The sequence below is a fragment of the Lutjanus erythropterus genome, chromosome 15, assembly GCF_056507025.1.
Source record: "Lutjanus erythropterus isolate fLutEry1 chromosome 15, fLutEry1.hap2, whole genome shotgun sequence".
Taxonomy (NCBI): Eukaryota; Metazoa; Chordata; class Actinopteri; order Lutjaniformes; family Lutjanidae; genus Lutjanus; species Lutjanus erythropterus.
The window spans coordinates 26769731-26793389 of record NC_139331.1 but is presented as its reverse complement, the minus strand read 5'-3'; the positions used below and the strand labels follow the sequence as shown (position 1 = coordinate 26793389).

The 23659-nt window shown below is 39.3% G+C and overlaps 1 protein-coding gene across 1 annotated transcript in view; it reads right to left on the bottom strand.

The window, feature by feature from the left end:
• The window catches only part of utrn (utrophin), a 215888-nt gene that overhangs the window by 32317 nt on the left and 159912 nt on the right, over nucleotides 1–23659 (bottom strand). The window contains exons 64-69 of the mRNA XM_084737221.1: nucleotides 20884–21085; nucleotides 19063–19148; nucleotides 16686–16843; nucleotides 9593–9759; nucleotides 6697–6808; nucleotides 2447–2583 (exon numbers count right to left, since the gene is read on the bottom strand). Coding sequence (XP_084593347.1) covers nucleotides 2447–2583; nucleotides 6697–6808; nucleotides 9593–9759; nucleotides 16686–16843; nucleotides 19063–19148; nucleotides 20884–21085 — 862 coding nt within the window. The remainder of the gene's footprint in view (nucleotides 1–2446; nucleotides 2584–6696; nucleotides 6809–9592; nucleotides 9760–16685; nucleotides 16844–19062; nucleotides 19149–20883; nucleotides 21086–23659) is intronic.

Sequence of the window (23659 nt, the reverse complement as noted above, 5' to 3'; positions counted from 1 at the left end):
GTTCATTTTAGTGACATGGAGATGGCAAAACCCACCAAACTAACCATAAAGGTCTAAAAGTGGGAATGAAACTGAAAGTGGTACGCTCAGCGTTTCTTAACAATGAACGTGTGTTTGAGCCAGATCTCACAGACCATCCAAATATGAAAAAATTGCACATTCAGGTTTATTTCTGCACATAAAGCCGTTTACAGTGTACTGAAGCCTGTGGCAACATGTGGATAGCACACGGCTCACAGGAGAGAGCTAACACTATAAAAGGGATGGGAAAATGATGACCATGAAATAGTCCTAAAGTCTCCATTCCCTTCTGCCATATTTTGAAAAGATCTCTGCGTTTTCGCCACAATCCCCCTGCCTCTTACGGGCATTTATCAGGCAGGCATCTCTGCAGGAGTCATTTTTCAGAGAGGAAGGGAAGTGAGAATGGAGCAAGGCGGGAGGCCAGCAGGAGGAGGAGGAGGACGGGCAAGGATGGGAGGGATGAAAAGAGGGAGTGCAATCCATCTGAGAGGTGAGTGCGTGCAGCTGGATGTCGGAAAAATCTATCGCAAGTGAACAGGAGAGTCACTGTGAGCGCTCCCATGAAATCTTTGAGAGTTTCTGGTGGTTATAAGATGGAAAACTACACTGTTCACAAGTAAAAAAAAACACGTTAAGAATGATGGCATATTCCGCAAAATACAAAAATACTGACAGGCAGAGAAAATCAGACAATAGACAGATAAAATGTAGAGAAAACACAAAGACGAGTGACAGAGAGTGACAGAATGCACAGGGCAAGTGGGCTGGTGTTCGTAAAGGGCCACAACTCAGACGCACACTCCAGCAGGGAGGGTGAGGAGCCCGCCTGGGGCGTCTGCATAATGTGGGCCTAGTTAAACGGCTCTCCAGGGGGATTTATGGCTGGCAGGAGCAGGGACATAAATCAGATGTAGTCACTGGGGCAGGTGCCGCAGACAGAAGATCTACAGTGCAGCAACGGCGCCCAGTGAAGTCTGTACCGACAGATAAATAAACACATAAACTGAGTGGGAAATTAACACTCTCCACACACACTGTAGTGCAGGTCTGTGTGTGTGTGTGTGTGTGTGTGTCAGGCATGAGACTTTTCACAACCCGTGACCTGAGGATATTTACGACAGATTTGACAGTAAGATACATTTAAAGGGGTACTGCATCAATTTTACATGTCAAACTCAATCATGGGGAGTACTACTCAGCCTGTGAAAGCTCTTGTATAAAGTCTTGTGAGATATCCAGTTACATTTTGGGCTGTGTAGCATCCAAGCTTCAGGACGTCTCAGCCTCTGCAGCATAAATTTTGACCGGTCTTGAATGAATATGTTTCTCACAATTCCCTGTCGGATGTGCAATTCTGATTTAAGCACCACTTTAAAACACAATTTAACAGCCCTGCTTAAGATACAGTGAAATAAAAAAAACAGTTTTCAAGTTCTGTCTCTCTGTGTTAAATGTTCAGTTATCTCTTATTATATGGCAAAAATATGCTAAATTCCCTCTCTTCTCTCATAAAGTTTTAGCATTTATTTAACGATTGATCTGGAACTGCAGGCGTGTACATAAATTCATCCAATCAGATGTAATTTGGGGCGATTAGCTAACAGAACTAGTAGAGCAGTAGTAGATGTGTGTTTGGGTGTCAGTTGGCAAAAACTTTGTTTACATTTAAGCTCTAATTTAATAATTTCTCCCTAATCATCTTGATCTGACAAGATCAATCTACATTTATCTGGGTGGAGGGGAACTGAACTGCGCTGTTGGTTTCCATTATACTGGTTCCCAACCTGGGGATCCTGACCCCCAATTAAGAAAACAAAACTCTCATAGGGAGACTGCAAGGCCTTCTTGATTTTAAGGAGTGTAAGAATATTAAAAAAAACTTAATGAACGTCTTATTTTTGAAGTTTAAATTATTATATAAAACAGCACCACTCTGCATTAGAAAGTAAAAAAAAAAAGAAAAAAGAAAAAAAAGAAATGGCTAAGCCTAACAGAGAAAGAAGCCTATTAGGTATGTATGATTCTTTAAACATTCAAATTGCTGGTTTTACACAAACTTCCTGCTGTTATTGTGTTTACTATTTGATTAACTGTGCAGTTTATCAGCTGGTTTGAACTGTTATTGTTTTGCATTGAATTATTAACAAAATATGTCAGTTAGTGAGGGGTCATCAGTTTAGACAAAGGGTCCCTTAAGAGAAAAGGTTGAGAACCACTCGAGTTCCATGAGGCATTGTGCACTGAGCACACAATTATGTTTCAAGGATTGGATTTAAATACCTCTTATAGCTGAATATTCACTTTCATTCACAAATACACAACACTTGAGGACAACTGAAAGACAAAGTGATGCATGATAGACATAAAACTAAACAATGTGGATTCTGAATCTGTTTCATAAAGACACTGATGTGTTCCTTACGTTTCCATGTTGTCGCCCTCTAGAACCGTCTGGACTGGCAGATAACCTAGCCGAGGATGTTTGGCAAAGTACTTCTTTGATCGGAATTTGTTCTTCAGCACTTTGGTGAAATCGCGCATGTCCTCGCCTGATGTCGTCTACAAGAGAGAGAGAGAAAGAAACAGAAAAAGTTTGTGTGTTAGTTATTACAATTTGTGTGTGTGTGTGTGTGTGTGTGTGTGTGAGTGAGTTTATTCATTTCCACAGTCTTTTGTGCATGCATAAGCAGCATATGCATTTGTGAGGAAAGAGAATGTGTTTCGTTAATTAGACATTTAGCAAAGGTGTTCTTCCTGCAGAAGCGGTTTCTGTCTTGCAAGCAAACAACAAATTACCACAACAGCCTGACCAGAGGGGGAGAAAATCCCTTTGCAGAGGATTCAGACAACCACCACTGAACACACACACACACACACACACACACACACACACACACACACACAAACAAACAAATATACAACTCCCACAGTTGACAGATATGCATAAATGAACAGACTCTATTGAGTTCACTTGGCTTATTGACTAATCCACGCAATTTAAGATGGTAGCTTGAGCAAACCAACAGCAATTACAGAACAATTATACTAAAGCTAGAGGAGAATTTGTGCAAGTTTAAATGTGTGTGTGTGTAAGCTCCTTCCAGTGTGGCTTAACAGACATCTTTTTAAGATTATTTTTTTTGCCTTAATTAGATAGTGACAATGTGGATATAGACAGGAAACAATGCGTGGGAGAGAAAAGGAGGATTATTACAGGCAACAAAGACCTCTGGCTGGTATTGAATTGCTGAAGTTATAGGGTGTGCGTCATAACCACTCAACCACAAGGACGGCCCCTGATGTATTGTGACAACAAAATGACACTAGAGGCCCCCAGTCATCGTCCAACCCAAACAACATATCCACTTAGGGAAGGTAAAAACATTGAAATTACAGTAATCAATACAGCACGGCACCAAATTTGGCTTCTTCAATATCACGGACAAAGTCCACTGGAACCATGAAAGTGCCACTCCCACAAAAATGAAAACCTAATAAAAGAAAGCAATATTGTGGCCATAAAGCAAACACAACGACAAAGATGAAAGAAGAAATCGTATTAAATGACCGCATTGAGTCTCACAAAAGCCACAATCAGCCTTTAACTCGCTGCAAAATCTGTTTTTCTAGCATCATTATTCAATACAGACTTCGTATTTTCAAAGGTATAAAACCAAAATACAATTTGGGTTGAGCATGGGGAGAAAATAAATATATTTATGTATGATGCTGATATTTTTAGAGGAAAAAAGAGAATGAATAAAAACAAAACTCGCACTTCAACGGTGTCTGATAAAGTTGAGTTGGATCTAAAATGATAGAATAGGTTGATTGAGATGAGTTTTCATTTAATTTCTCTCTGGCAAGAATTATAGATGTGGGTTTCGGATACATCTAACAGCTTGGAACTGCTATATTTGAGTGATTTCTTACCAGACTACGACATCCTGCAGTTCAATAAAAGCTCTGTTAAATTGGATATGTTTATGAATAGCAAGTTTCACATAATAGCACAGCTTTCCAGCAGGATTCAAGTCAGCGCTTTTCAAGGTTTTTCTCACTTTTGTTCTACAGCCACTCCAGCTTTGATCTCACTGTACTGCATACTGTATTTACTGTGATTGTTCAAGTCATTGTACCTGTCTAAGGTGTTTGGCACTGCCAAGCCAAGTGGCCCTCAATAATGTGCTTGTATTTGGCCCCGTTCACTGTTCCCTTTGTCCTCACACGTCTTCCAGTTGTTAGTGCTGAAAAGCCTGCGGACAGTATGCTGCTGTCACAGCCATTCTTCAAAGTAGTGATGGTGATAAGTTGCGACTGCTTTCTGGCAGACAAAGAGCTTAACATTATGGCTGATAAGTTCAAATAGTCATTTAATCAGTGCATACAATCTTGTGTCTTCAGCTCTCAGGCTTTCACAGGATATTTAACGGCTTCCAGGCTGGTGTCATGAGTTTCTCTTTTCTGGCAAACACACCAGATTTCTGTCGCACTGATTACTGCCCCTTCTTATGTTCACAATCTCATCTCAGCAAAGTCTGACTTGCTTAGCTGCTCAGTTCATTGGAAGACCAGCTCTAAAAGAGACTAGGAGAGTTGAATCACATCCTTATTGTGTTCCTAGTAGATACACTGATATGTGTAGACGAACTCAAAGAACTGTAAATCAAAAATAATTGTCTAATAAATTGAACTGGCTGCAGAGTGGGTCAAGTTGTACAGACATCTTAGGGAGACTGCAAATCATTTGGATTAACTTTAACTGTAATTTAGGACTGCTTTACTTTTTATTAGTTGCAAGAATTTGGAAATACCTACTTTCATTTTATTGGGATGTGTGCAGATTATTGTAAAACAAATCTACAAAAATGCATTTGTATTTTAAAACCCCAATTCCAAAAAAGTTGGGACACTGTATAACACAAATAAAAATGGAATGTAATGATCTGCAAATCCTTTTTGACCTCTATTCAGTTGAAAACAGTACAAAGACAAGATATTTAATGTTCAAACTGATAAACGTTGTGTCACAGTAGCACATGCCCCCATCTCAACTTTGTTTTTAACCTGTTGTAAGCATCAAATTCAGAATGAGTGTATATTTATACAAAACAATAGAGTTTATCAGTATGAACATTAAGTATCTTGTCTTTGTACTGTTTTCAACTCAAAAGAGGTTGAAAGGGATTTGTAAATCATTGCAATCCATCTTTATTTGTGTTTCATACAGCATCAAAACTTTTTTGGAATTGCAGTTGTAGACGTGACACCGGGGGAAATGTTGAATCCTCTCTGAAGCCACTGTGACTAGAGTTGATCATCAGTAAACTCTTTACCAATTAAGGTATCCTGTGGCTGTGTAGTAATCTTTAACCAACATTTTCAGTGTCTGTCGTGCAGCAAAGCTGAAAATAAGAACCTGCTTCTTTCAAAGTCATGGCAGGCAGCTGCCGGGCATCTTAACTCAGAAAAGAATGATCACTACTCCCTACAGCTGCTCCTCCAAAGTCAATATCTATCCCATTTGCAAAATTGAAAAAGCAAATTAAAAGACAGAAATGAGAAACGTCTCCACTCGAGTCACTCAAAGTTTGACGTTAAGCAATATTGAAACAAGTTGGCCCGCACAAGTGTGCGATCCTAAATGAGAAAGAGAGCTATGTTCAATTTCGCCAAGCTCCCCCTTTTCTAATATTCTTCTCTCTGTGCAGCACTTTAGTGAAATATTGCTTTCTGGCAGCAGAAATTACAAAAAAGGGCCTTAGAGAGCCATGAGTATTTTACTATTTGTTCATGTAAATTCAAATTAAGCTGGAGGTCTGTTGGGTGGGTTGATTGTGGAACAAGTTGGAGAAATCAACTGCATGCGAGGTAGGACATAGAGGTGAGAGGCAGGAGTAATGTCAAATTCTAATAATCACTGTGAGGGGATGAAAATCGCATAATGGAGGATTCATTTCCCAGCTGTGGACAAAAAGCACCCCACAGGGGATACCATTAAATAATGGGACTATGATCTGGCTTTTAAGGCAAGGCATGAGGAGGTATAAGGGTTAATTTTTGAGCATAAGTATTTGTTAAAATCCTTTTATTTCATGACTAAATTGTGCTAATGACATAAAAGAAAAAAATATTCCAAAAAAAAAAAAGGCAATTAGTCATCACAAAGCACTAATCAATCAATTTAGCTAGCTTTAAAAGCCAAACGAAACTTTTACCATTCTATTTGGCAATGTTTTTTTTTTTTACTTTGGTGTGGAGGAACTTGACTCAACCCAATTTTGATCTCAGAGTCCTGACCTTTAGGAAAAATTGGAATGCAGACTGTGAGCAAGGCCTTAGTGGGTGTTCAGACAGAAAATAACATTAAAAAAAATGCAAGGTGCTATATTGCTGGAGGCTTGCTGGTGTTGGTACTGATGAGAAGATCAAGACTTAGACTATAGATCTGCAAATTATTTATGGATTAAAACATCAGCATGTGTTAAGTGCAAGGTAATGAATTCAAATTGAAAATCTGTATAACTGTGTTGCAGTAATAACCAAAGTCTGTAAAGAATGTGTGTGCTTTCATTAAATGGATGAGCAGAGTGTGCAGGCTCGTGGAAAAGAGATATGAGATGAGCTGCTGAACAAGGTGTGTGTCTGTGAGTGTGTGTGTGTGTCCCTCACCGGTGTGCAGTACTCCACCATGGGGTAGTTGAGCTTGTGGCCCTTGGCGGTGCGCCCAGAAAAGAAGCAGCTCTGACACACGTCGTAGTTGAAATGCTTCAGACTGCGATACCTGGAGAGGAGAGAGGAGAGAGGAGAGAAAGGGAGGTGAAAAGTGAGATAAGCTGAGTTGGGAAGTAGAGTGTGTAGATGTCACTCTCATGTCCTCAGGGTGTGTGTGTGTGTGTGTGTGTGTGTGTGTGTGTGTGCGCATATGTGGCCGTACCACATGATGTTTCTCCAGGCTACAGTGAGGCCCCCTGGAGAACTGTAGATTTCCACCGTCACTTACTCACACAACAATTCACATGCACATGTTCACACACACACTCACACACACACACACACACACACACACTCTCACACAAACTTGCACACACATGCGCATGCACGCACACACTCAAACCCTTCTCAATATGCTGACAGTGTGACAGACAGTTGGATTTCCACCAAAACACAACAACGTGACAACTACTGTCAAGGATGTTGTCCTCAGCAGCAGCTGTAGCCAGAAGGCCATTTAACAGCTAAATTGAGACAGGAGCCATTCAGACATAATAGCTTAAGTCTTTTATCTTTCTCCTCTCTCCAGCTCTCCCAAGGTTAGCTGACTGATGAGCTACGAGAGAGTGTCATATATCAAAGGATGCAACCCGCGCACACGACACCAACCAAGTCGAATGCGCCATTACGCACTGACATGTAGCATATTACTACTAGGAGGGGTTGTTAATTCACCTTCACAGCGGTAGGTGCTGAGATGGCCCTAAATTTATGAGTTTATCCACTAACAACTTTGGTTAATTATGGAACCTGTGTTGTCTGGTCCTCCTAGGTGACATCCTCTTACCTGTTAAGAAGTGCTTGTTTAAAAGCAACTTTTGTGCAACATTCCAGTACATGTTTTACAAAGAAGTTATCAATTCATGTTGTGACTGAAACAGGAATAAAGCGATAACAATATAAGCATATAAAAATAATGGTAGTAATGAAATGAAGTAAACAGGTAATAAACAGTTAACTTTGTATCCATCACTTAAGCTAATTATATCAACTGTTCACTATTTATGGCTATTTATCTATCTATCACTTTGAGGTATCTATCTGTTCACTTGTTACTTTTAGCTAACTATTAGACCATGTACCTGTTACTTTAGCTAGCTATTTTACCTATTAATCCATTAAATTCAGCTACTTATTTCAACTGTTTATTCATTACTGTACATTTCGTTTAGCTTTTTGCTGTAACACGCGGTGCTACACTGACTCAGATTGGTGAGAGGTGTACTTCACAGCCAGGTCGTTGTAGCTGGTAGCTCACTGGTTATTGTGGCAGTACATTAAAGCAATTTGAGTGATTCTATTTGCACGGTTACTTTTAACCTGGACACAAATATGTTGACAATTTGCTTTAATCAAATCTCAAATTTGTTGAGCAACTCCACAATTTTCCACAGACCCTCTGGTAACTGCAGAAGAACCCACAGTGGTATAAGAAACCCTGGTAAGAGAATCACTGCCCTAAACCACGGCACAGTAAGAGCAAATAATATGACCAAAAAGATATTAAAACAAAAGTAGAGAAATAAAATCGCATTAAAAATAAAGGTCAGCATTATATATTATCATATTATATCATATTAAAACATTATGAAGGTCTTTCGTCTTACTGGCATTTTGTAGTAAGAGGCTATTAACTTTAAATTATTGCTGGTAGGTTGAGCTTTGCAAGTAAATATGTAAATGTAACGCACGCTCAGGACACGTTGGGCTCAAATGCACAACAAATGGTGCATTTTGAATGTGGCTTCTTAACCATCCCATTAATTTGTTGTGACATTTTTCGAATATGAAGATATCTGCTGACACATTATCCTTTAAATTCTGTTTGAGTTCTTGGATGATCCCATGTACGATGCTTGTTGGCAAAAAAAAAAACTACTGCTACTTACCAAGAAAAAAAACAATCAAATCTACAAAATGCCTGCTATGCATTTTCCTTCCTCTTCCTCTCTTGCTCTCTGCCTTTCCCTCCCTCCATTGCTCCCTCTCATCGATCAATGACAGAACTTGGGAGACGTGTGCTTCATCAAATGTCTGACTGTATTTCTCTTTCTGCTGGCAAAGCACGGGATCTGAAAGGGACAATCCCGCCACCCTACTCCACTCAGCGTGGTGTTACAGATACCTCCAGCCACAGAAAAAGCTTTTTCCTGCTAAACTGTGAAAAACTGTCAGAGAAAAACTAAATTTTATGATAAACTGGTTACAGCTGTTGAACAGCAGTGCACATCTTTCTTAACCTGTTGTTACTGTATAAGTGTACGATAAGATAAGAGCAGGAACCAACGGAAACAAAAGCAGCTATGGGTGTGTGTGTGTGTGTGTGTGTGTGTGTGTGTGTGTGTATGTATGCATGTAAGTGTACATGTGGGAGTGTCAGCCCTGCACAGTATCAGAGGGTGGTCTGTTATAGATTGTTTGCCAGCCAATCGGCTCTTTGTGAACTTTGTGAATGTGGTCGTGCTCTCTGTGTGTGTGTGTGTGTGTGTGTGTGTGTGTGTGTGTGTGTGTGTGTGTGTGTGTGTGTGTGAGGTTGTTGTTGTGTTTGCAAGTATGTGTGTATGTTTCATTGCAAACCTCCGGATGGTATTTAGTCAGTGCTGTATCAGCTGTTGACATTTAGATAAATGCCTGCCCTCCAGAGCAGATCTGCCCTTTATGCTCAACCAGGAGAGAACAACATAGAACGCTGCCACATTTGGTGTTTGTGCCTTGTTACATGTTGCAGACTTGACTCTTTATGTTCTACGTGTGTTCTAAGTGTGTTAAATCTGATGGTGTGTATGCTTTTTACCTGAAGCCAACAATAGGACACTCCTTGCAGATGTTACACTTGGCCTGATGTTTCGCCGTCTCTGCAGCAGCCACTCTGTGCAGAACAGGAAGCCAAACCATAGACTGGGGCTCCAGACGCATCCAATCAACAAACTGCCTGGGCTCCAGTTCCACCTTATTGGTCACCTGGGCATAAAAAGATGCAATGCCAAGAGTTAGCGGCTTTCAAATCAAAAGTTTAGCAACCATGTGAAGTTTACAGTCTCTATAAAAGTTCAACTAACAGGGCTGATGAACTGAACATGATATAGACACATGCACAACATCATTTGCAAAAATGAATAAGAGGCTGTAACTCTTTGCTCGTTACCGAAACCCAAAGATGCAGACAAATTTAAGATGACCATACATATTAAAGCAACGATTCCCTCGGTCACATTATGGCCTTGAATTGTGGACCAAGACTGAACAACTTTTACGAGCTCCTTATTCATGTTTATTGGTTGAAATATCCAACAATAAACATTGATTGATTTTAACATCCTTTCTGCCCTTGTCCCACACACCCATAGCTTTCCTGTTAGCTAACAGCCATATTGCTCCATGCAAGTAGCTGTGAAAAACACCCACAAACTCCAACTCTTAACTGCTGCTCTAAACCTTTAAAGGCATAATTGCTTATGTAACCTGCACTTGCACTGTGATAGGTCTAATGTTTAAATACAATTTCTATGCTTATAATAGTGACAATAGTCCACTTTCAGACATTTGTCCATTTTAAAACCATCTTGTTGACAAGGACACAAAAAAGTATAGAAAATATTTCAGAAGCACCTTTGTTGAACTGCCGATTATAATGAGCCCACTGGAAAAGTCTACAGAGAGTGAGAGGCTTTGACATGGCTGTTGTTACTGCTAAACAAATCAAAGACGACCTTTCCATCATCCCTGACACACAAAAAGGGCAGCAAATGCAGCAAAGGGCTGAATACATTTGAAATAAGAGCAGAGAATAATCAAAAGGAATAGAGAGTGTGTGTGTGTGTGTGTGTGTGTGTGTGTGTGTGTGTGTGTGTGTGTTTGTGTTCCCCTGATCCCTTCCCTAGGCTTATGGTGTGCAAGAGTGTCTCAATTTTATTAGCATATCCTTCTGAAAATAAATTAAAGCAACAAAATAAAACTAAAAAGAAGTACATTTCAACCTGAAAACTAGAATCAGGGATTGGACTTTTTAATCAATATTTGCAGTCAGTTCTAAAAAGCAACATTCGTCTGTGAGCTCTGGTGTGTGATAAGGTTAAATGTTATATTTGTTCAAAGCATGAAACATCAAAAAAAAAGAAAAAAAAAAGATCAAGTAGCAAAACTGGCATCAAATATTAAGTCTGATTTGAAGATATCAAAGGTTTCTGATTTAAAATTTGCCTTCTACAGACTATTTCATAGTCAAGTTCTGGTACAGTTTCATCTGTTTAGACAGCATTAAACATTTGAGATGTTTTAGAGCAGCTATAGAAAAACATATGTTTCTAAAATCTGTAGGGCAATTTGTTAATTTTTAATAGAGGAGGCAGCCCAATGGGAGAATCTTAGTAACCTGCTGTTTAAGATATACAGTAGAGAATATTATAAATCCAAGACGAAACTGACAGAAGGGCTGAGAGACAAAGGCGCTATTATAAATCCGTCTGCTACTCCAGCACCGCAGACAGCGCAAAAGATTTATTAATACAAAGCACAATTAGTCCACTTGTATTTCAGAGCCATGGTTGGGGTCACAGACTCAAACTATCACAAACTTCAGTCAGATAAAGGATCAATGAGTCAGACAGACTGGACTAACATATTCAACCAAACAACCCCCTCTGCTACTAGGCCAGGGATATTCAATTAAAATTACATGTCACATCTTAACAGCCTGAGCCAATTTTTTTCCTCCTAAATTTTGTTCATTATTTATAATCCCTGTAGTTCAATGTGAAAACTGACAAAAAGATCCAGCTCACTTCTCCCACAGAACAAGACAAAGCGGGGGAGTGGGATATGAAAGAGAAAGAAAGAGAAAAGGAGGTGTTTATTAGGCTGTTCTACTGTTAAGATGTGTTGAGAATGTTTGTTATAAAACCGATTGTTAAGATGTGAAATGGAGTTAACAAAAAAAGAGGAATAAGGGAAAAACAAGCTACACTTGTTATTTATCTTTTTCTAAATGTTAGCACTCTATTTTGCCCATTTCAGGTTCTCTGCTATGTCTTTATATTATTTTATAATGTGTTATGCATTTTTTTGCTATGTATTTGTAATGCCTGCAGTTCAGTGTTAAAACAACAACATATATTGTTGGATTTGATGGTCAGCTGTTGATTACAAACAGACACTGATACAGCCAAGGCCTACTAGACTACTTCAGTATACTGTATATGGCAGGAAACTTTATTGAACTTTTCTCGTCAGAGCATGCCATGTGAAATTACTTTTATCTAACTCACTTATATTAATTTCTCAAACTGTTGCCTCCCCTGTATGGGTGTGCATCTCTCTCACTGGCTGAGTCAATACGTAAAATAAGATTATTAATCAAGATTATTAATTAATTATTCCCTTGAAGGAAATTCAGCTCAGTCTTTGCAGCAACGGCAATGAGAATGAAACACGTGAGGATCAAGTACAAGGGCAGGAGTACAGATAAAACAAGACAGTAGGAAGAATACAATATAAACAGAATAGAATAATAATAATAGTAAGAATAAGAATATGAATATGAATATAAATGAACAGAGTTAAAATCAATCGATACCTTTTCTTTGTTTTTAGTAGCATCTCGGCATGCTGTACTGCCGAGACCACGAGATACGCTGCACTCGATTTCACCACCACAGACCGGTGGCCAATATAGTTGCTAGCTATAGTTGTAGCAGTGCAACAATCACACACAAATAGTTGTTTTTTCCCTTAATCTGGGTGTAGTAGGTAGGTAGGATTGACCACTGCTATCATTTCAAAGGAGAACTTTTGATACTACTCAGTACTTAGTCATTTCTGATTCTATCTTAAAGGCACAGAGTACTGATACCCAACCATAGCAGCTGCCCATAAATATCTACACTAGGTCTCTGAATGAGTGACTTCGTGAGCAGGAATATACACAGGCAGTCAATAAATATAAGTATGTACATATGTACATATATTTGGATATATGTATATGGCTGAGTATATGAATGAGTGAATATTTGAGTAAATGTGTAAATGTCCTAGAAGCCCAAAAGTAAGTTTATTATTATTGGATTTCACAGATTTGATTTACTGAGATGGCTGAGTCTGGGAGTTCCTGGACCACTTGACCTCTACCCTAAAGGCTAGAAAAGCTGCATCACTTAAATAGAAATGCTATGTCAAAATGTAATAATTCTCAATAACTTATCAGTTACAGGTGCGGGTACTCATATTGCCTAGGGCCTAAAATGATAGCCTGTTCCCAAAAGATCACTTGTGTAAATACATTTCAGGCAAAAGTAATCATCAGTTATGTTTAATGTCAGTATGGTTTTTCCAGATGGGCTGAAGTGAATGACAAAGCTTATTTAAGATACCGGTTGACAAGTGAGAAGCCTGCCACTGAAACTTTCAACCTGATGATATCTCAAATCATCTTTAAATTCTTCACCCTTCCATTTGACCTTCCTCTGAACAATCAGAGCACCTCTCTGTCTCTCCTTTCCCATACACTCGTCTCATCTTTGCCTTCCCTCCCTCCTCTGTGCCACATAATGGCAGATTTATAGCACTTACAGATTAATTACTGCAGAGAAGAGATGGCTGAAAGGATGGCTAGATAGACGGATGGATGGGTAAATGAAGGAGACTGACAAAGGAACAGTGAAAGAGGCCATATTTATGGCGCCGCCACTCGTTCATCACAGCCCCATTAAACCAAATGGACTGGGTGACTGCACTGTCACTGGCAGGGCAGACGGACACACAGGTGACACAGGGCTTTTGCTTGTATATGTGTGTGAGTGTGTAAATGGGCGAGACTGTGTGTGTGTGTCAGTCTCTACCTGCCAACTTGGTTTGATGATTGAATGATTAATGGCCAACTGGACTACAGCTGGCACAGCAAATCACAATCAAGTCTGTGGGCAATTTGTGCACGTTTTGTGCGTGCTCACCTCTACTTGTGCAATGTGTGTATTAATATGTCATCAAGAGGGAGCGAATTGTGGGCAAGAAGGGGAAAGAAATATGTTTTCATTATTCTGAGAAGAAAAAGGGGAGAGAGATAAGGTTTAAAACCACCTCACTCTGCTATTTTGAGAAGCGCGGCGCTGGAAATCAGCGAAATTTATAGCTTCCTAATTTTAATGTTTGGCTCCCATTTATGACTGCTGAGGCATGAGCCAGGGGAAAAGGAGTGAGAAAAATGAAACAGTGATCCCGAGGGGATGAGGACATCATTAAATGCCAGTAACGTCCAGAGATAAACCCAGGAAAAAGTGGTTAGCTGGCCGCAGTAAAACACTAGAGGACAGCCAGCAGAAGACTAGAGGCCATTTGGGGCTTCATGGTTGGTCAGTAGAGCTTAAATATTGAAGCAATTTTACAGGATTGAGAGAGGCAGGTGGTAGATAGCTGGAAAACATGGAGGAGACTGTGGCGCTTAATGACAATTAGCTTTGGGAGGATGCATTGAAAGTTAATCTCTTACAGTACTGACCACTTGCCAAAAACTATTACCAGTAATGTCACCAGCTCTAAATATGCTGACAAATATGAGAAACCAACCTTTGGTTACTTTGACTCTAAAACCTTTACATGAACATAAAGCTAAACAAACCCATGGGTAAATTTAGAAGCAAATGTAGAAAAGGTTGATCTGCTATGATTCAGTCCAACAATAAATCCCATGTTTTGCTTCTCAAGTGTTCAGCTTTTTAATAACTGTATCATATATGTGTTGATTTGTATCACAAACTGGCTCAGAGGGTGTGACAAAAAGCGATTCACACAAGAATGAAAGTGGAATTGGCATGCAGCCAGTTTTTAAAAATATCTTTAAGCTGCAACATATATAAAATATCTCTGACCCTGGCAGAAATAAACATATGTTAGGTGAGGCTCTGAGGACAAATGTGAGGAATGTATTAATCGATCATTCCCTGGCAACATCACAACTAATCAATTTTATTTTGTAATACTGTATGCAGCAGATGTTACACATAACATATTCCACTGGAGGAAAACCCTCTGCAGTAATGAAGAGCCAAGCAGCAGCCGCTCAAGAAGCTGAGAGTCCTTAGATTTAATGCAAACTCTGTGCCTGGAGAGGGTGTACCACCATCAGACTAAACACCTGACTGTCTCTGGAATATGTGGATGTGCTAGTTTTTCAAATCAAGAATGGCTGGATATTATGAGGAAAAACAGCAATCTATCTATTTTAAAAATAGTTGTTTTAGTTTTGCTGTGTTCTAATGTTCTAATTTGTTCTGACTAGGGCAAACTTTGTAAACCTTAATTAGCTTCTGACTGCATTTGGGCTGCAACTTTTAATTAGTAATTAACGGTGCTTTCGTACAAAACCTGTTTAGCTGGGTTAAAACAAACCCTGGTTCGTTTGTCTGGGGAGTCAGGTTTGATTGGGCTGATGTGAAAGCTGTCGATTGAACTTTGGTGTGGATCAAACAAGCGGGCTGAGGCCACTTTAAAAGGGTGGTGTCCATCTCCAAGAGGACTCTGCAGTTTGTGGTGTGAAAGCAAACGAACCGACCACAGGATTTTATGATAGCAAGTATGTGATTTTAGTATGATTTAAAGCTAAACTGCTGATGAGGAAATCTCTTCAGGAGGCACCTTATTATTGAACTGTAAATCATTTGCCATAACCCTGTTAACACATATGCATGTCAGCGCAAGTACTTAACTTAGTAAGGCAAAAGCTGTTAAAAATGCGCTTCTTGCATCCTACGCTGTGTACTTTCTCAGTTCATTTAATCCATTAAAAAGTGTTTGACAGCCATCCCACAGTAATAAACACCCAATCATTACACTGCACAAGACGCCTTCTTTTTGTCCTGTCTCTATCTGTTAGTCATTATTCATAACATGCCCTTGATTGGCAGTCTAATAATACTAATATTGCTTATAATCAGTCATTACTTAATAAACTTAGCAAGTCACTGGAATCTTTTTGGGCCCTGATGATGTACTGATGATGCAGGGTGACAATCGCCAAAACTGAGCAATCATCAAGTTGCCTATCTGTCTGTATAACTTTCTTGGTTCTTGGCAAAATGCAACGTATATTTTTTATTTTGGTTTGGACAAGAGACTGTATATAGTATATATGTCAACATGAGAGTTCCCCCAAAGTGAAGCCAAAGCATCTCCATCGCCCTCTGGTTGGTGGGCTGTTTTCCCAATGTTAATAGGTGGGACATGGGCCAAACAACACGCTGATGTATGTTCATTTTTCTCATCAGTTTGGTTTTAATTCTTCATTTGATGATATAAAAATTGGGTTTCATGCCATGATTGAGTCTGCTGACTGCGTGGGCAGGAACTCAAAAGCGCAGCTCCAGAGCTCGCCATTAACGCACATGACATCACCAGCATAAGATGGCCGTGCTCATATCCGGGATATTTTGGCTTCAGTTTTGTACAGTGGGAGGAAGTGGACCAAACTGCAGATATGAAAGCACATTATCAAAATAGATGCAAATTATTATATTTTTGTCAATTAACCACACTTTAATGAAGTTTGTCCATGTGGTGAGAAACGTGTCTTTCTCTCATAAATCTAGTTTTTCATATTTCTTATTTGAAATGGACTATTTCTAGTACAATGCGGATTAAGAATTATGACTTTCTTATGATGCGAAAACATGGATTGTGGATGTGTGTTGTTAAGCGTACATCCGTTTTTTTTCAGAAAACTAGTGGTAACAACGTCCAAAATAGAATTCCAAAAAGGATTTCTTCCTCCTGCCTGTAATCCATCTGGTATTAAGAACATAATGTCATGCCTCAATCCCTGGCTTATGTGCTTATACAGTACACTCTTTAGATGTGTGGATGCACTGACATGCATGCTGTGCATTTGAGGGAGAACATACATGCTGGAAGCAGCTGCGGACGCTGGGTTCGATGTTTGAGCCTCCGAAGGCGGCCACCTCCCCCAACTGCCTCGGGATCTGGATGGCTTCATGGAGGAGCAGACCAAGCTGCCTCTGGTCACACGTGTCACCTGCCGACGCTACCTGCCTGAAGAGGTCTGAGCCGGGAGAACAGGGTGGAGGCAGATGAGGTCGAGAGGGGGACAAAGAGAAAAGAGTCAGAGCCTGTGCATGACATTTAAAATAATAGATAAAAGTAGAAATAGATGTAGAGGGTGGAAGTGTGACTGTAGTGCAGAGTGGGAGGAAAAGTGTGTATGTGTGTATTTATGGAAGGGAGGTGGTAGGGAGGATATGGAAGAAAACAGGGAATAGATGCATTTTTCAAGGTTCCTACACACTTTTCCAGACTTCTTGGTGAATCTTTTGGACCATATTTGGCATCTAAGTTCAAATAGCTAGAGGTTTATTATGCAAATAAGTGGTTTTAAAACCCACCTGTTAACAGGCTATATTTTGACTATTTATGCTATTATGCTGCCAAATAACTAAACAAATTAATGTTATATTAATGTTTCTCCGATATGTTTAGTCTCTTTTGATAAATAAGCTTAATATTTGGCAATTAAAGGGACAATTCACACCAAAATCAAAAATACAGGCATTTAAAGATATTTATCCATGTACATAGTTTTGGTGTGAGTTGCAGAGTTTTGGAAATATCAACTGTACAGATGTCTGCCTTCTTTTAAAAATAAGAGAATTACATGACACTTGGCTTGTCATGCTCAAGGCGCCAAAAAATGCATTTGAAAAATATAACCAGTTGCACTTTCCAGAAATCATGACCTGGTTATGCAAGTTTCATATAGGAACTACTTCTTTATGTGAAAGAACTACTAATAAATACATGTAATTTTGACTCTGGGGTGAACTGTCCCTTTAAAGTAAAGATTCAAGAGACTCAGCTTATATGATCAATTTTTTTTTAGAAATTTAGAATTTTATATCTCAGAAAACAGAACAGAGCCTGAAAATACACATATATTTTCTACACTATCTTTTCTTTTTAAAAAAAATACTTATCCAGATGTGGAAATAACTAATATCAAACTCTACACTTTTCCATACTGCATAGGAACCCAGATTTTTTAATTTTCCTGTCTTCCTTCTTACATTCAAGGCTCCTTCTCTTCCAATATTTCCCTCCCTGCCTCCAACTCTCCACCACACTCTCCTTCAGCAACTGACAGAGCCGTACTGGATATGGACGCCTGCCCAGTGACACGCAGGCTCGGCCAGTTAACACCCTGACAGCGTTGTGTCTTAGATTAAGCTATGAAACGTCCCCAGAGCTCATGCACAAACTGAGCAAAGAGAGCAGAGAGGGTAATGCTAAGAAAGAGGGGAGGGGGAAACGAAGGGCATGACAGGTCTTTCTGCTCTGCTTGCAGCTGACTTTGATCTCTGTGTGAGGTCTGGTCCTGATGCCACCTCCCGTTATGTGTGTGTGTGTGTGTGTGTGTGGGGGGGGGTATATGCAAACACCAGGGATGATGTGTGTTCCTGACCCCATTCCAAATCACACCTCTCATGTCATCTGACTGATCAGCACCCACGTCTCTGACTTGCAACTTTCTGCTACAAGATTACGTTTGACATACGCAAGTGTCAGAAAAAGAGTGTCAAATGGCAGTATGCCTGGTTAGGTGCGTGTGTGTGTGTGTGTGTGTGTGTGTGTGTGTGTGTGTGTAGCTATATTCATGGGACTGACAGCCAATGAGACTCTAAAAGAGTAAAGGAGGAAGGATGCAATCAGGCGTGCTTGATACCCTTCTCAGGCTAATAGAAACTGCCAGTGGAACGAATAGGCTCAGGGATGCCACGGCAAGAGAAAGGGAAGAGGAAGAGGGAACAGGGGAAGGAGGATGGAGAGAAGAGGGGGAAGCAAGAGTAAGTAAGACAGAACGGAAGACAAAGTGACACTGTTGGATGGATGAACAATGGTGTGAGCTGTGACAGTGGAGGAAGATAGACAGAGGGAGATAAAGCAGCAGAAACAAAGAGCAGGAAGCCAAAATGACAGTCTCCTCCCAGTGCAGCAAGCCTATATTCACGCTCTCTAATCCTCCAAAATAAATCAGAAAAGAAAATTAAATAAAGAACAGGGGAAACGCGTAGGAGGTCTCTCATCCAATTAGACGAGCCGTTCTCCAGCTCCTCTCTCTGTCTTTCTGTGAGTTTGATTAATACTGCTGGGATTGCAGCCATGCTGGAGCAGTATGGGATGAACTCGCCACAGACTGGCCTGTGATGGTGATGTGTTTAAAGTGCATGTGTGCATCAGCACATATCTCACTGACACATTGGCACTTACATTTGTATTTCTCCTCCAGGTGTCCCTTGCAGAGAGAAAGTAAACCGATCTTCATGGACAGGACACGGATCTTTCCACTGCGACCACTGCAGGGACACACACACACACACACACACACACACACACACACATCAGACAGTGGCAATGAGTCAGTTATATTTATTGTGGGTGTATGTTTGTGTATAAACAGTCTGTTTGTGTGTTCGCTTCAGTTCAGATCTGAATTATATGCAGCAGCAGTGACAGAAAATCATTATGTGCCTGGAAAGCGAAGAATCTTCAAGTGTGTGTGTGCTTCTTTCATTGTGGGAGAGAGCTGGTGAGATTAATGCATTTTCTGTGTAACCACAAACGATGTTTACACCAGTAAGCATGTTGGTTTACAGCACATGTACACACATGTGATGATGCAGTTTGTCCATACTGTTGATGCAAGTGCACAGTATATTTGAGCATGTGTGTAAACATCTGCTCTCAAACAAAGATGGTGTTTAACAGCCATTCATATGCCAACTGAGGCAAATGCCGGCGATAGGGACTTGGGTCACACTTAAGTTGAACAGTGATGGGAGACTTAACATGAGAGATCTGGGACTCGTGAACAATCTTTATTTATTTATTTTTGGACCATTAAAATTTCCGAAAACATAAGATATAACTATATTTTCTTGAGCTGTGGACTTACATTATCCCAAATGTTTCCAACAATCTTCAAACGCAGAGAAATCTGTAATTTATTCAAGGTAACTTTGTGTTTCCTGCTGGCCACTGCTAGCTAGTTGATTGCTGTTTTAACTTCCAGGCAAACATGGGATACGTGAGATATGTGGGAGTGTGAGAAAGAAAGTCAGCCAATGTGACTAAACTTAACATGAAAAATATATTATTAATACCTGGTTTACATGATTTATGCATGCAGCTGTGGAGGTTGTTGTTGCTTTGAAAATAACAACTACCATAATCCCACGCTACTTAATGATGTCATCAAAAGAAGTCTTTCGTATTTTGTTTTAATGCAAGTGAGACGCAAAATCATCAGAATTTACATATTGTGCATTTAACATTAAGGAAATGTCTGAGGAGCTGAAGTCATTCCTTCCATTATTATCATGCGTTACCTGCGTGCAGCCACAGATGACTGTAGGCTGCAGGCACCTACAACTGCAGTGCCACTTGTCATAACCTTTTACTATAACAATTTTACACAAAGCCAAAACAAAACACTTGCTAGATGCAACATCCGTGGAATCAAATAAAGGATGCTGAAACAATCTCATCAAACTTCATTAGGTACCTGAAAACGCACCTGGATAGGTGAGTCACTTGTAATAATATGAATCTTAATGTAAGTGCCTGTAGATAGTTGGCAAACATGTTTAGCTAAGCATCAGCTATATAACATTAACTTGCAACTAGCTTTATAGCTAATGAGGTTAAATCATTGAGGTTAAATTATTTAAATTTGTGAAAACATAAATGATTGTTTTGACACTCTTTTTCATGACTATACAATTGTCAGGTAACATAATCGTCTGCGTCCCGCCGCCACCGTCTGCTGGCTGAGACTAAACCAAGAGAAAGACAATGCTAATTATCAATGTTGGCTTCATGTATGCTACAGGTTTATTGTTAATCATGTTATGTTAAAGGCTTATTAGGTTACCATTACACTGTTTTTAAGAGGCTGGAGGGTATTAATCTACAGTAAATGAGACCCAGTGTAATTATACCATAAGATTTTACTGTAATTGTTACTAAAAATAGGTTACACTTATTATTGCCTAATACTAGCAAACAATGCAAAACAGATGGTATACGTACGTGTCGTAAACGTTGAGCAGCCAGTTGAGACACATGTCAACGCAGAGCGGCACGTTGACCAGGTCTTTGTGCTCCTGCTCCAGGCCATCGTAGATGGATGTCAGGCAGTTGATGATGTCGGGAACGGACAGCAGCTGATTGTTGTTGGTGAGCTTGTGCTGCTCAAAGGTGTTCTGGGCCACATTGAGGTCCAACAGGTCCACTGCAGATGGGAGGGGGAGTGGCAGAGAGAAGTTACAGTAGATGGAAAAGAAAACAGAGGACAGAGTAGGAGAGAAACAATGAGGAGACAGATGGGGAGAAAACAGTGAAAGGGAAAAAGGGAGGAGAGCAGAGAAAGGTTAACAAGAACAGTGGGAAGGAACAAAGAGAAAAGAAAAAACAGAAATCACACAAGGGGTGACAGGGGACAAAAAGAAGAAAAAGACAGAGTCAGAACCATTAGCAACCTCTCAGACTCGTTCATTGGGCTTTCACAAGTGACTCACATTTTTCTAAAAATGCCAACAAATCTGAACAGGACGAGGAGCTGAAAATGGCACAGTCTATTCATAGAGGCACTTCAAAACTGCAGACTTGACTGATACTTTGTCCAAAATAGTTCAAAACAACTAAGAGCGAGAGTCTGCTGGGAGTACAGGCAGACAACAGACGGATCACTGTGGTGAAATATTAATACAAGAGAGAAATCTGAACAGAAAAAGACAAACGAGGGAAAAATGTAAAAGAGTCAGACTGAGAGCAGTCTAGTTTCTTCTAATTTAATTTGTTGGCTACATTTCCAACGAAAAAGCAAAAAATGAATATTGTATTTATATCAATGTCTCAATTATGCTTCCATCGTCTTCTATACTATGGTGATCACTTGTGTATCTTAAAAGTAAGACTGTGCGTAAACAGTGGGAGAAAAATAAACAAAACAGGCTAATCGAGTCCTTTGGGACAACATTATAAAACAAAGAAGCCAGCTGTGTAAACACACGCAAACACATCAGGACCAAACAAAGTAACTGAAACATAGATAAAATATAGGACATTGGCAGCAGCTGTTGTTCAGTAGATATTTTCTTAGAATATGCAAAAAAACAAAATCTGCCTGTGAGGTGAGATTATTTAACCCATTTAAAAATCAACTTGGATCAAGAAATTTCTGAAATAATGTGTCCCAGTTTAACACTTGATACTGATTCTAAGCAAGTTTTGTGTATGTTGTGCGTTCACACTAGAAAAGTGTACACAAAGTATACAGAATGCATACTAAATATGGTCAAGTAATGAATGTTCTTTTGATGCACATCAGCTGAGATCTGACTGAGGTTAGAATCTAAAGTATCTGTAGCTTAATTGTGCTGTGTGTTCATAAACCTATGGCGCTGTCCATGGTGCTGAAGTAGCATACAGATTTTTATTTGCACTTTTTTTTCCTCAGTCCTGCCTTTCTGTCAGTTTTGTCTTGGATATATAATATTCTCTAAACTATAGAGCAAAAAAAAGAGAAAGAAAGATTAGGAAAAAAGTTGTTAATGAGTTGGTTTAGCAGGCGAACAAAACAAAGCGGGTTACTTAAAAGAACCAGTCCTCTTGTCATTCATCCCACTGGGCCATTCCTCCTGTTAAAAATGTATCACTCATTTAATGATGCACAGTGACACGCTGCTAGAAAAATTTAATTAATTTTGGGTCGAGGTGAAATATCTGCAGAAAATCTTGAAAGACCAAAAATAAGTAATTCAAAAAGATATACTATGATGATTAATGGTGAATAATTAAGGATAACTGTACAATACAATAGTAAATATGTAATACATACTAAATATGCCTTTTCACTCTCTTCTTTCTTCACTTCAGGATTAACAACTCTCCAAGAGCACATGTTCACTTCTGAGTTTTATTTATGCTTATTTTGGCTCCTACAATAAATTAACTTGTCATTTCTTCCCAGAAGTTCTTAGAACAAATTTCTAGTTTATAAACATTGAAAATGGATTCACTATGAAAGAAAAACATGGGTTTATGTTAGTTTAGTTTCTTGTCTTCATATCTGTTCTGGTCTGTTCATATATGAGACTGGACCTAGAAGCTAGTTAGCTTGAGTTTAGCACAAAGAGTGGAAATAGGGGAAAAGAACAAGCCTGGCTCCGTCAAAAGCTGCAGGCCTACTAGCACCTATGAAAGACATAATTTAGATGTGGATGTAGTGTATTTCTGAATATTTCTTTCTCATGATTGTTTCCAGGGGCTGTACTCTAAACATGGGTAGACTTAGCAGCTAGTATGTATTTTGGACACCATGTTTTTAAATGAATTTATAGATCTATAATGAGCAAACTCATATCCTGATAGGGCTCTTAATTAGTAATTTATTCAAGGTCCACTGAAAAGGTCCACCAGTTAACCCCATCTCTGTTCAAAACATTTAGACTCTGCTAGCTGGTAAAAAAAAAAATACACCGTGTGGTTAATTACCATGACTAAACTGAAGGCCATTACAGTGTAGATACTGATCATTGCCACAATAAAACATTTTTCATCTTATTTATACATCCCCCTTACGTGTATTTCTACAACCCCAATTCCAAACTGATAAACTTATTTGTTTTTTGTAAATATACACTCATTCTGAATTTGATGCCTACAACATGTTCCAAAAAAGTTTGGACAGGGTTATGTTTACCACTGTGATACATAACCTTTTCTTTTAACAACACTCAGTAAGTATTTGGGAACTAAATAACAAATACTAAAATACAATAACTTTTTATAATATATTAGAGTG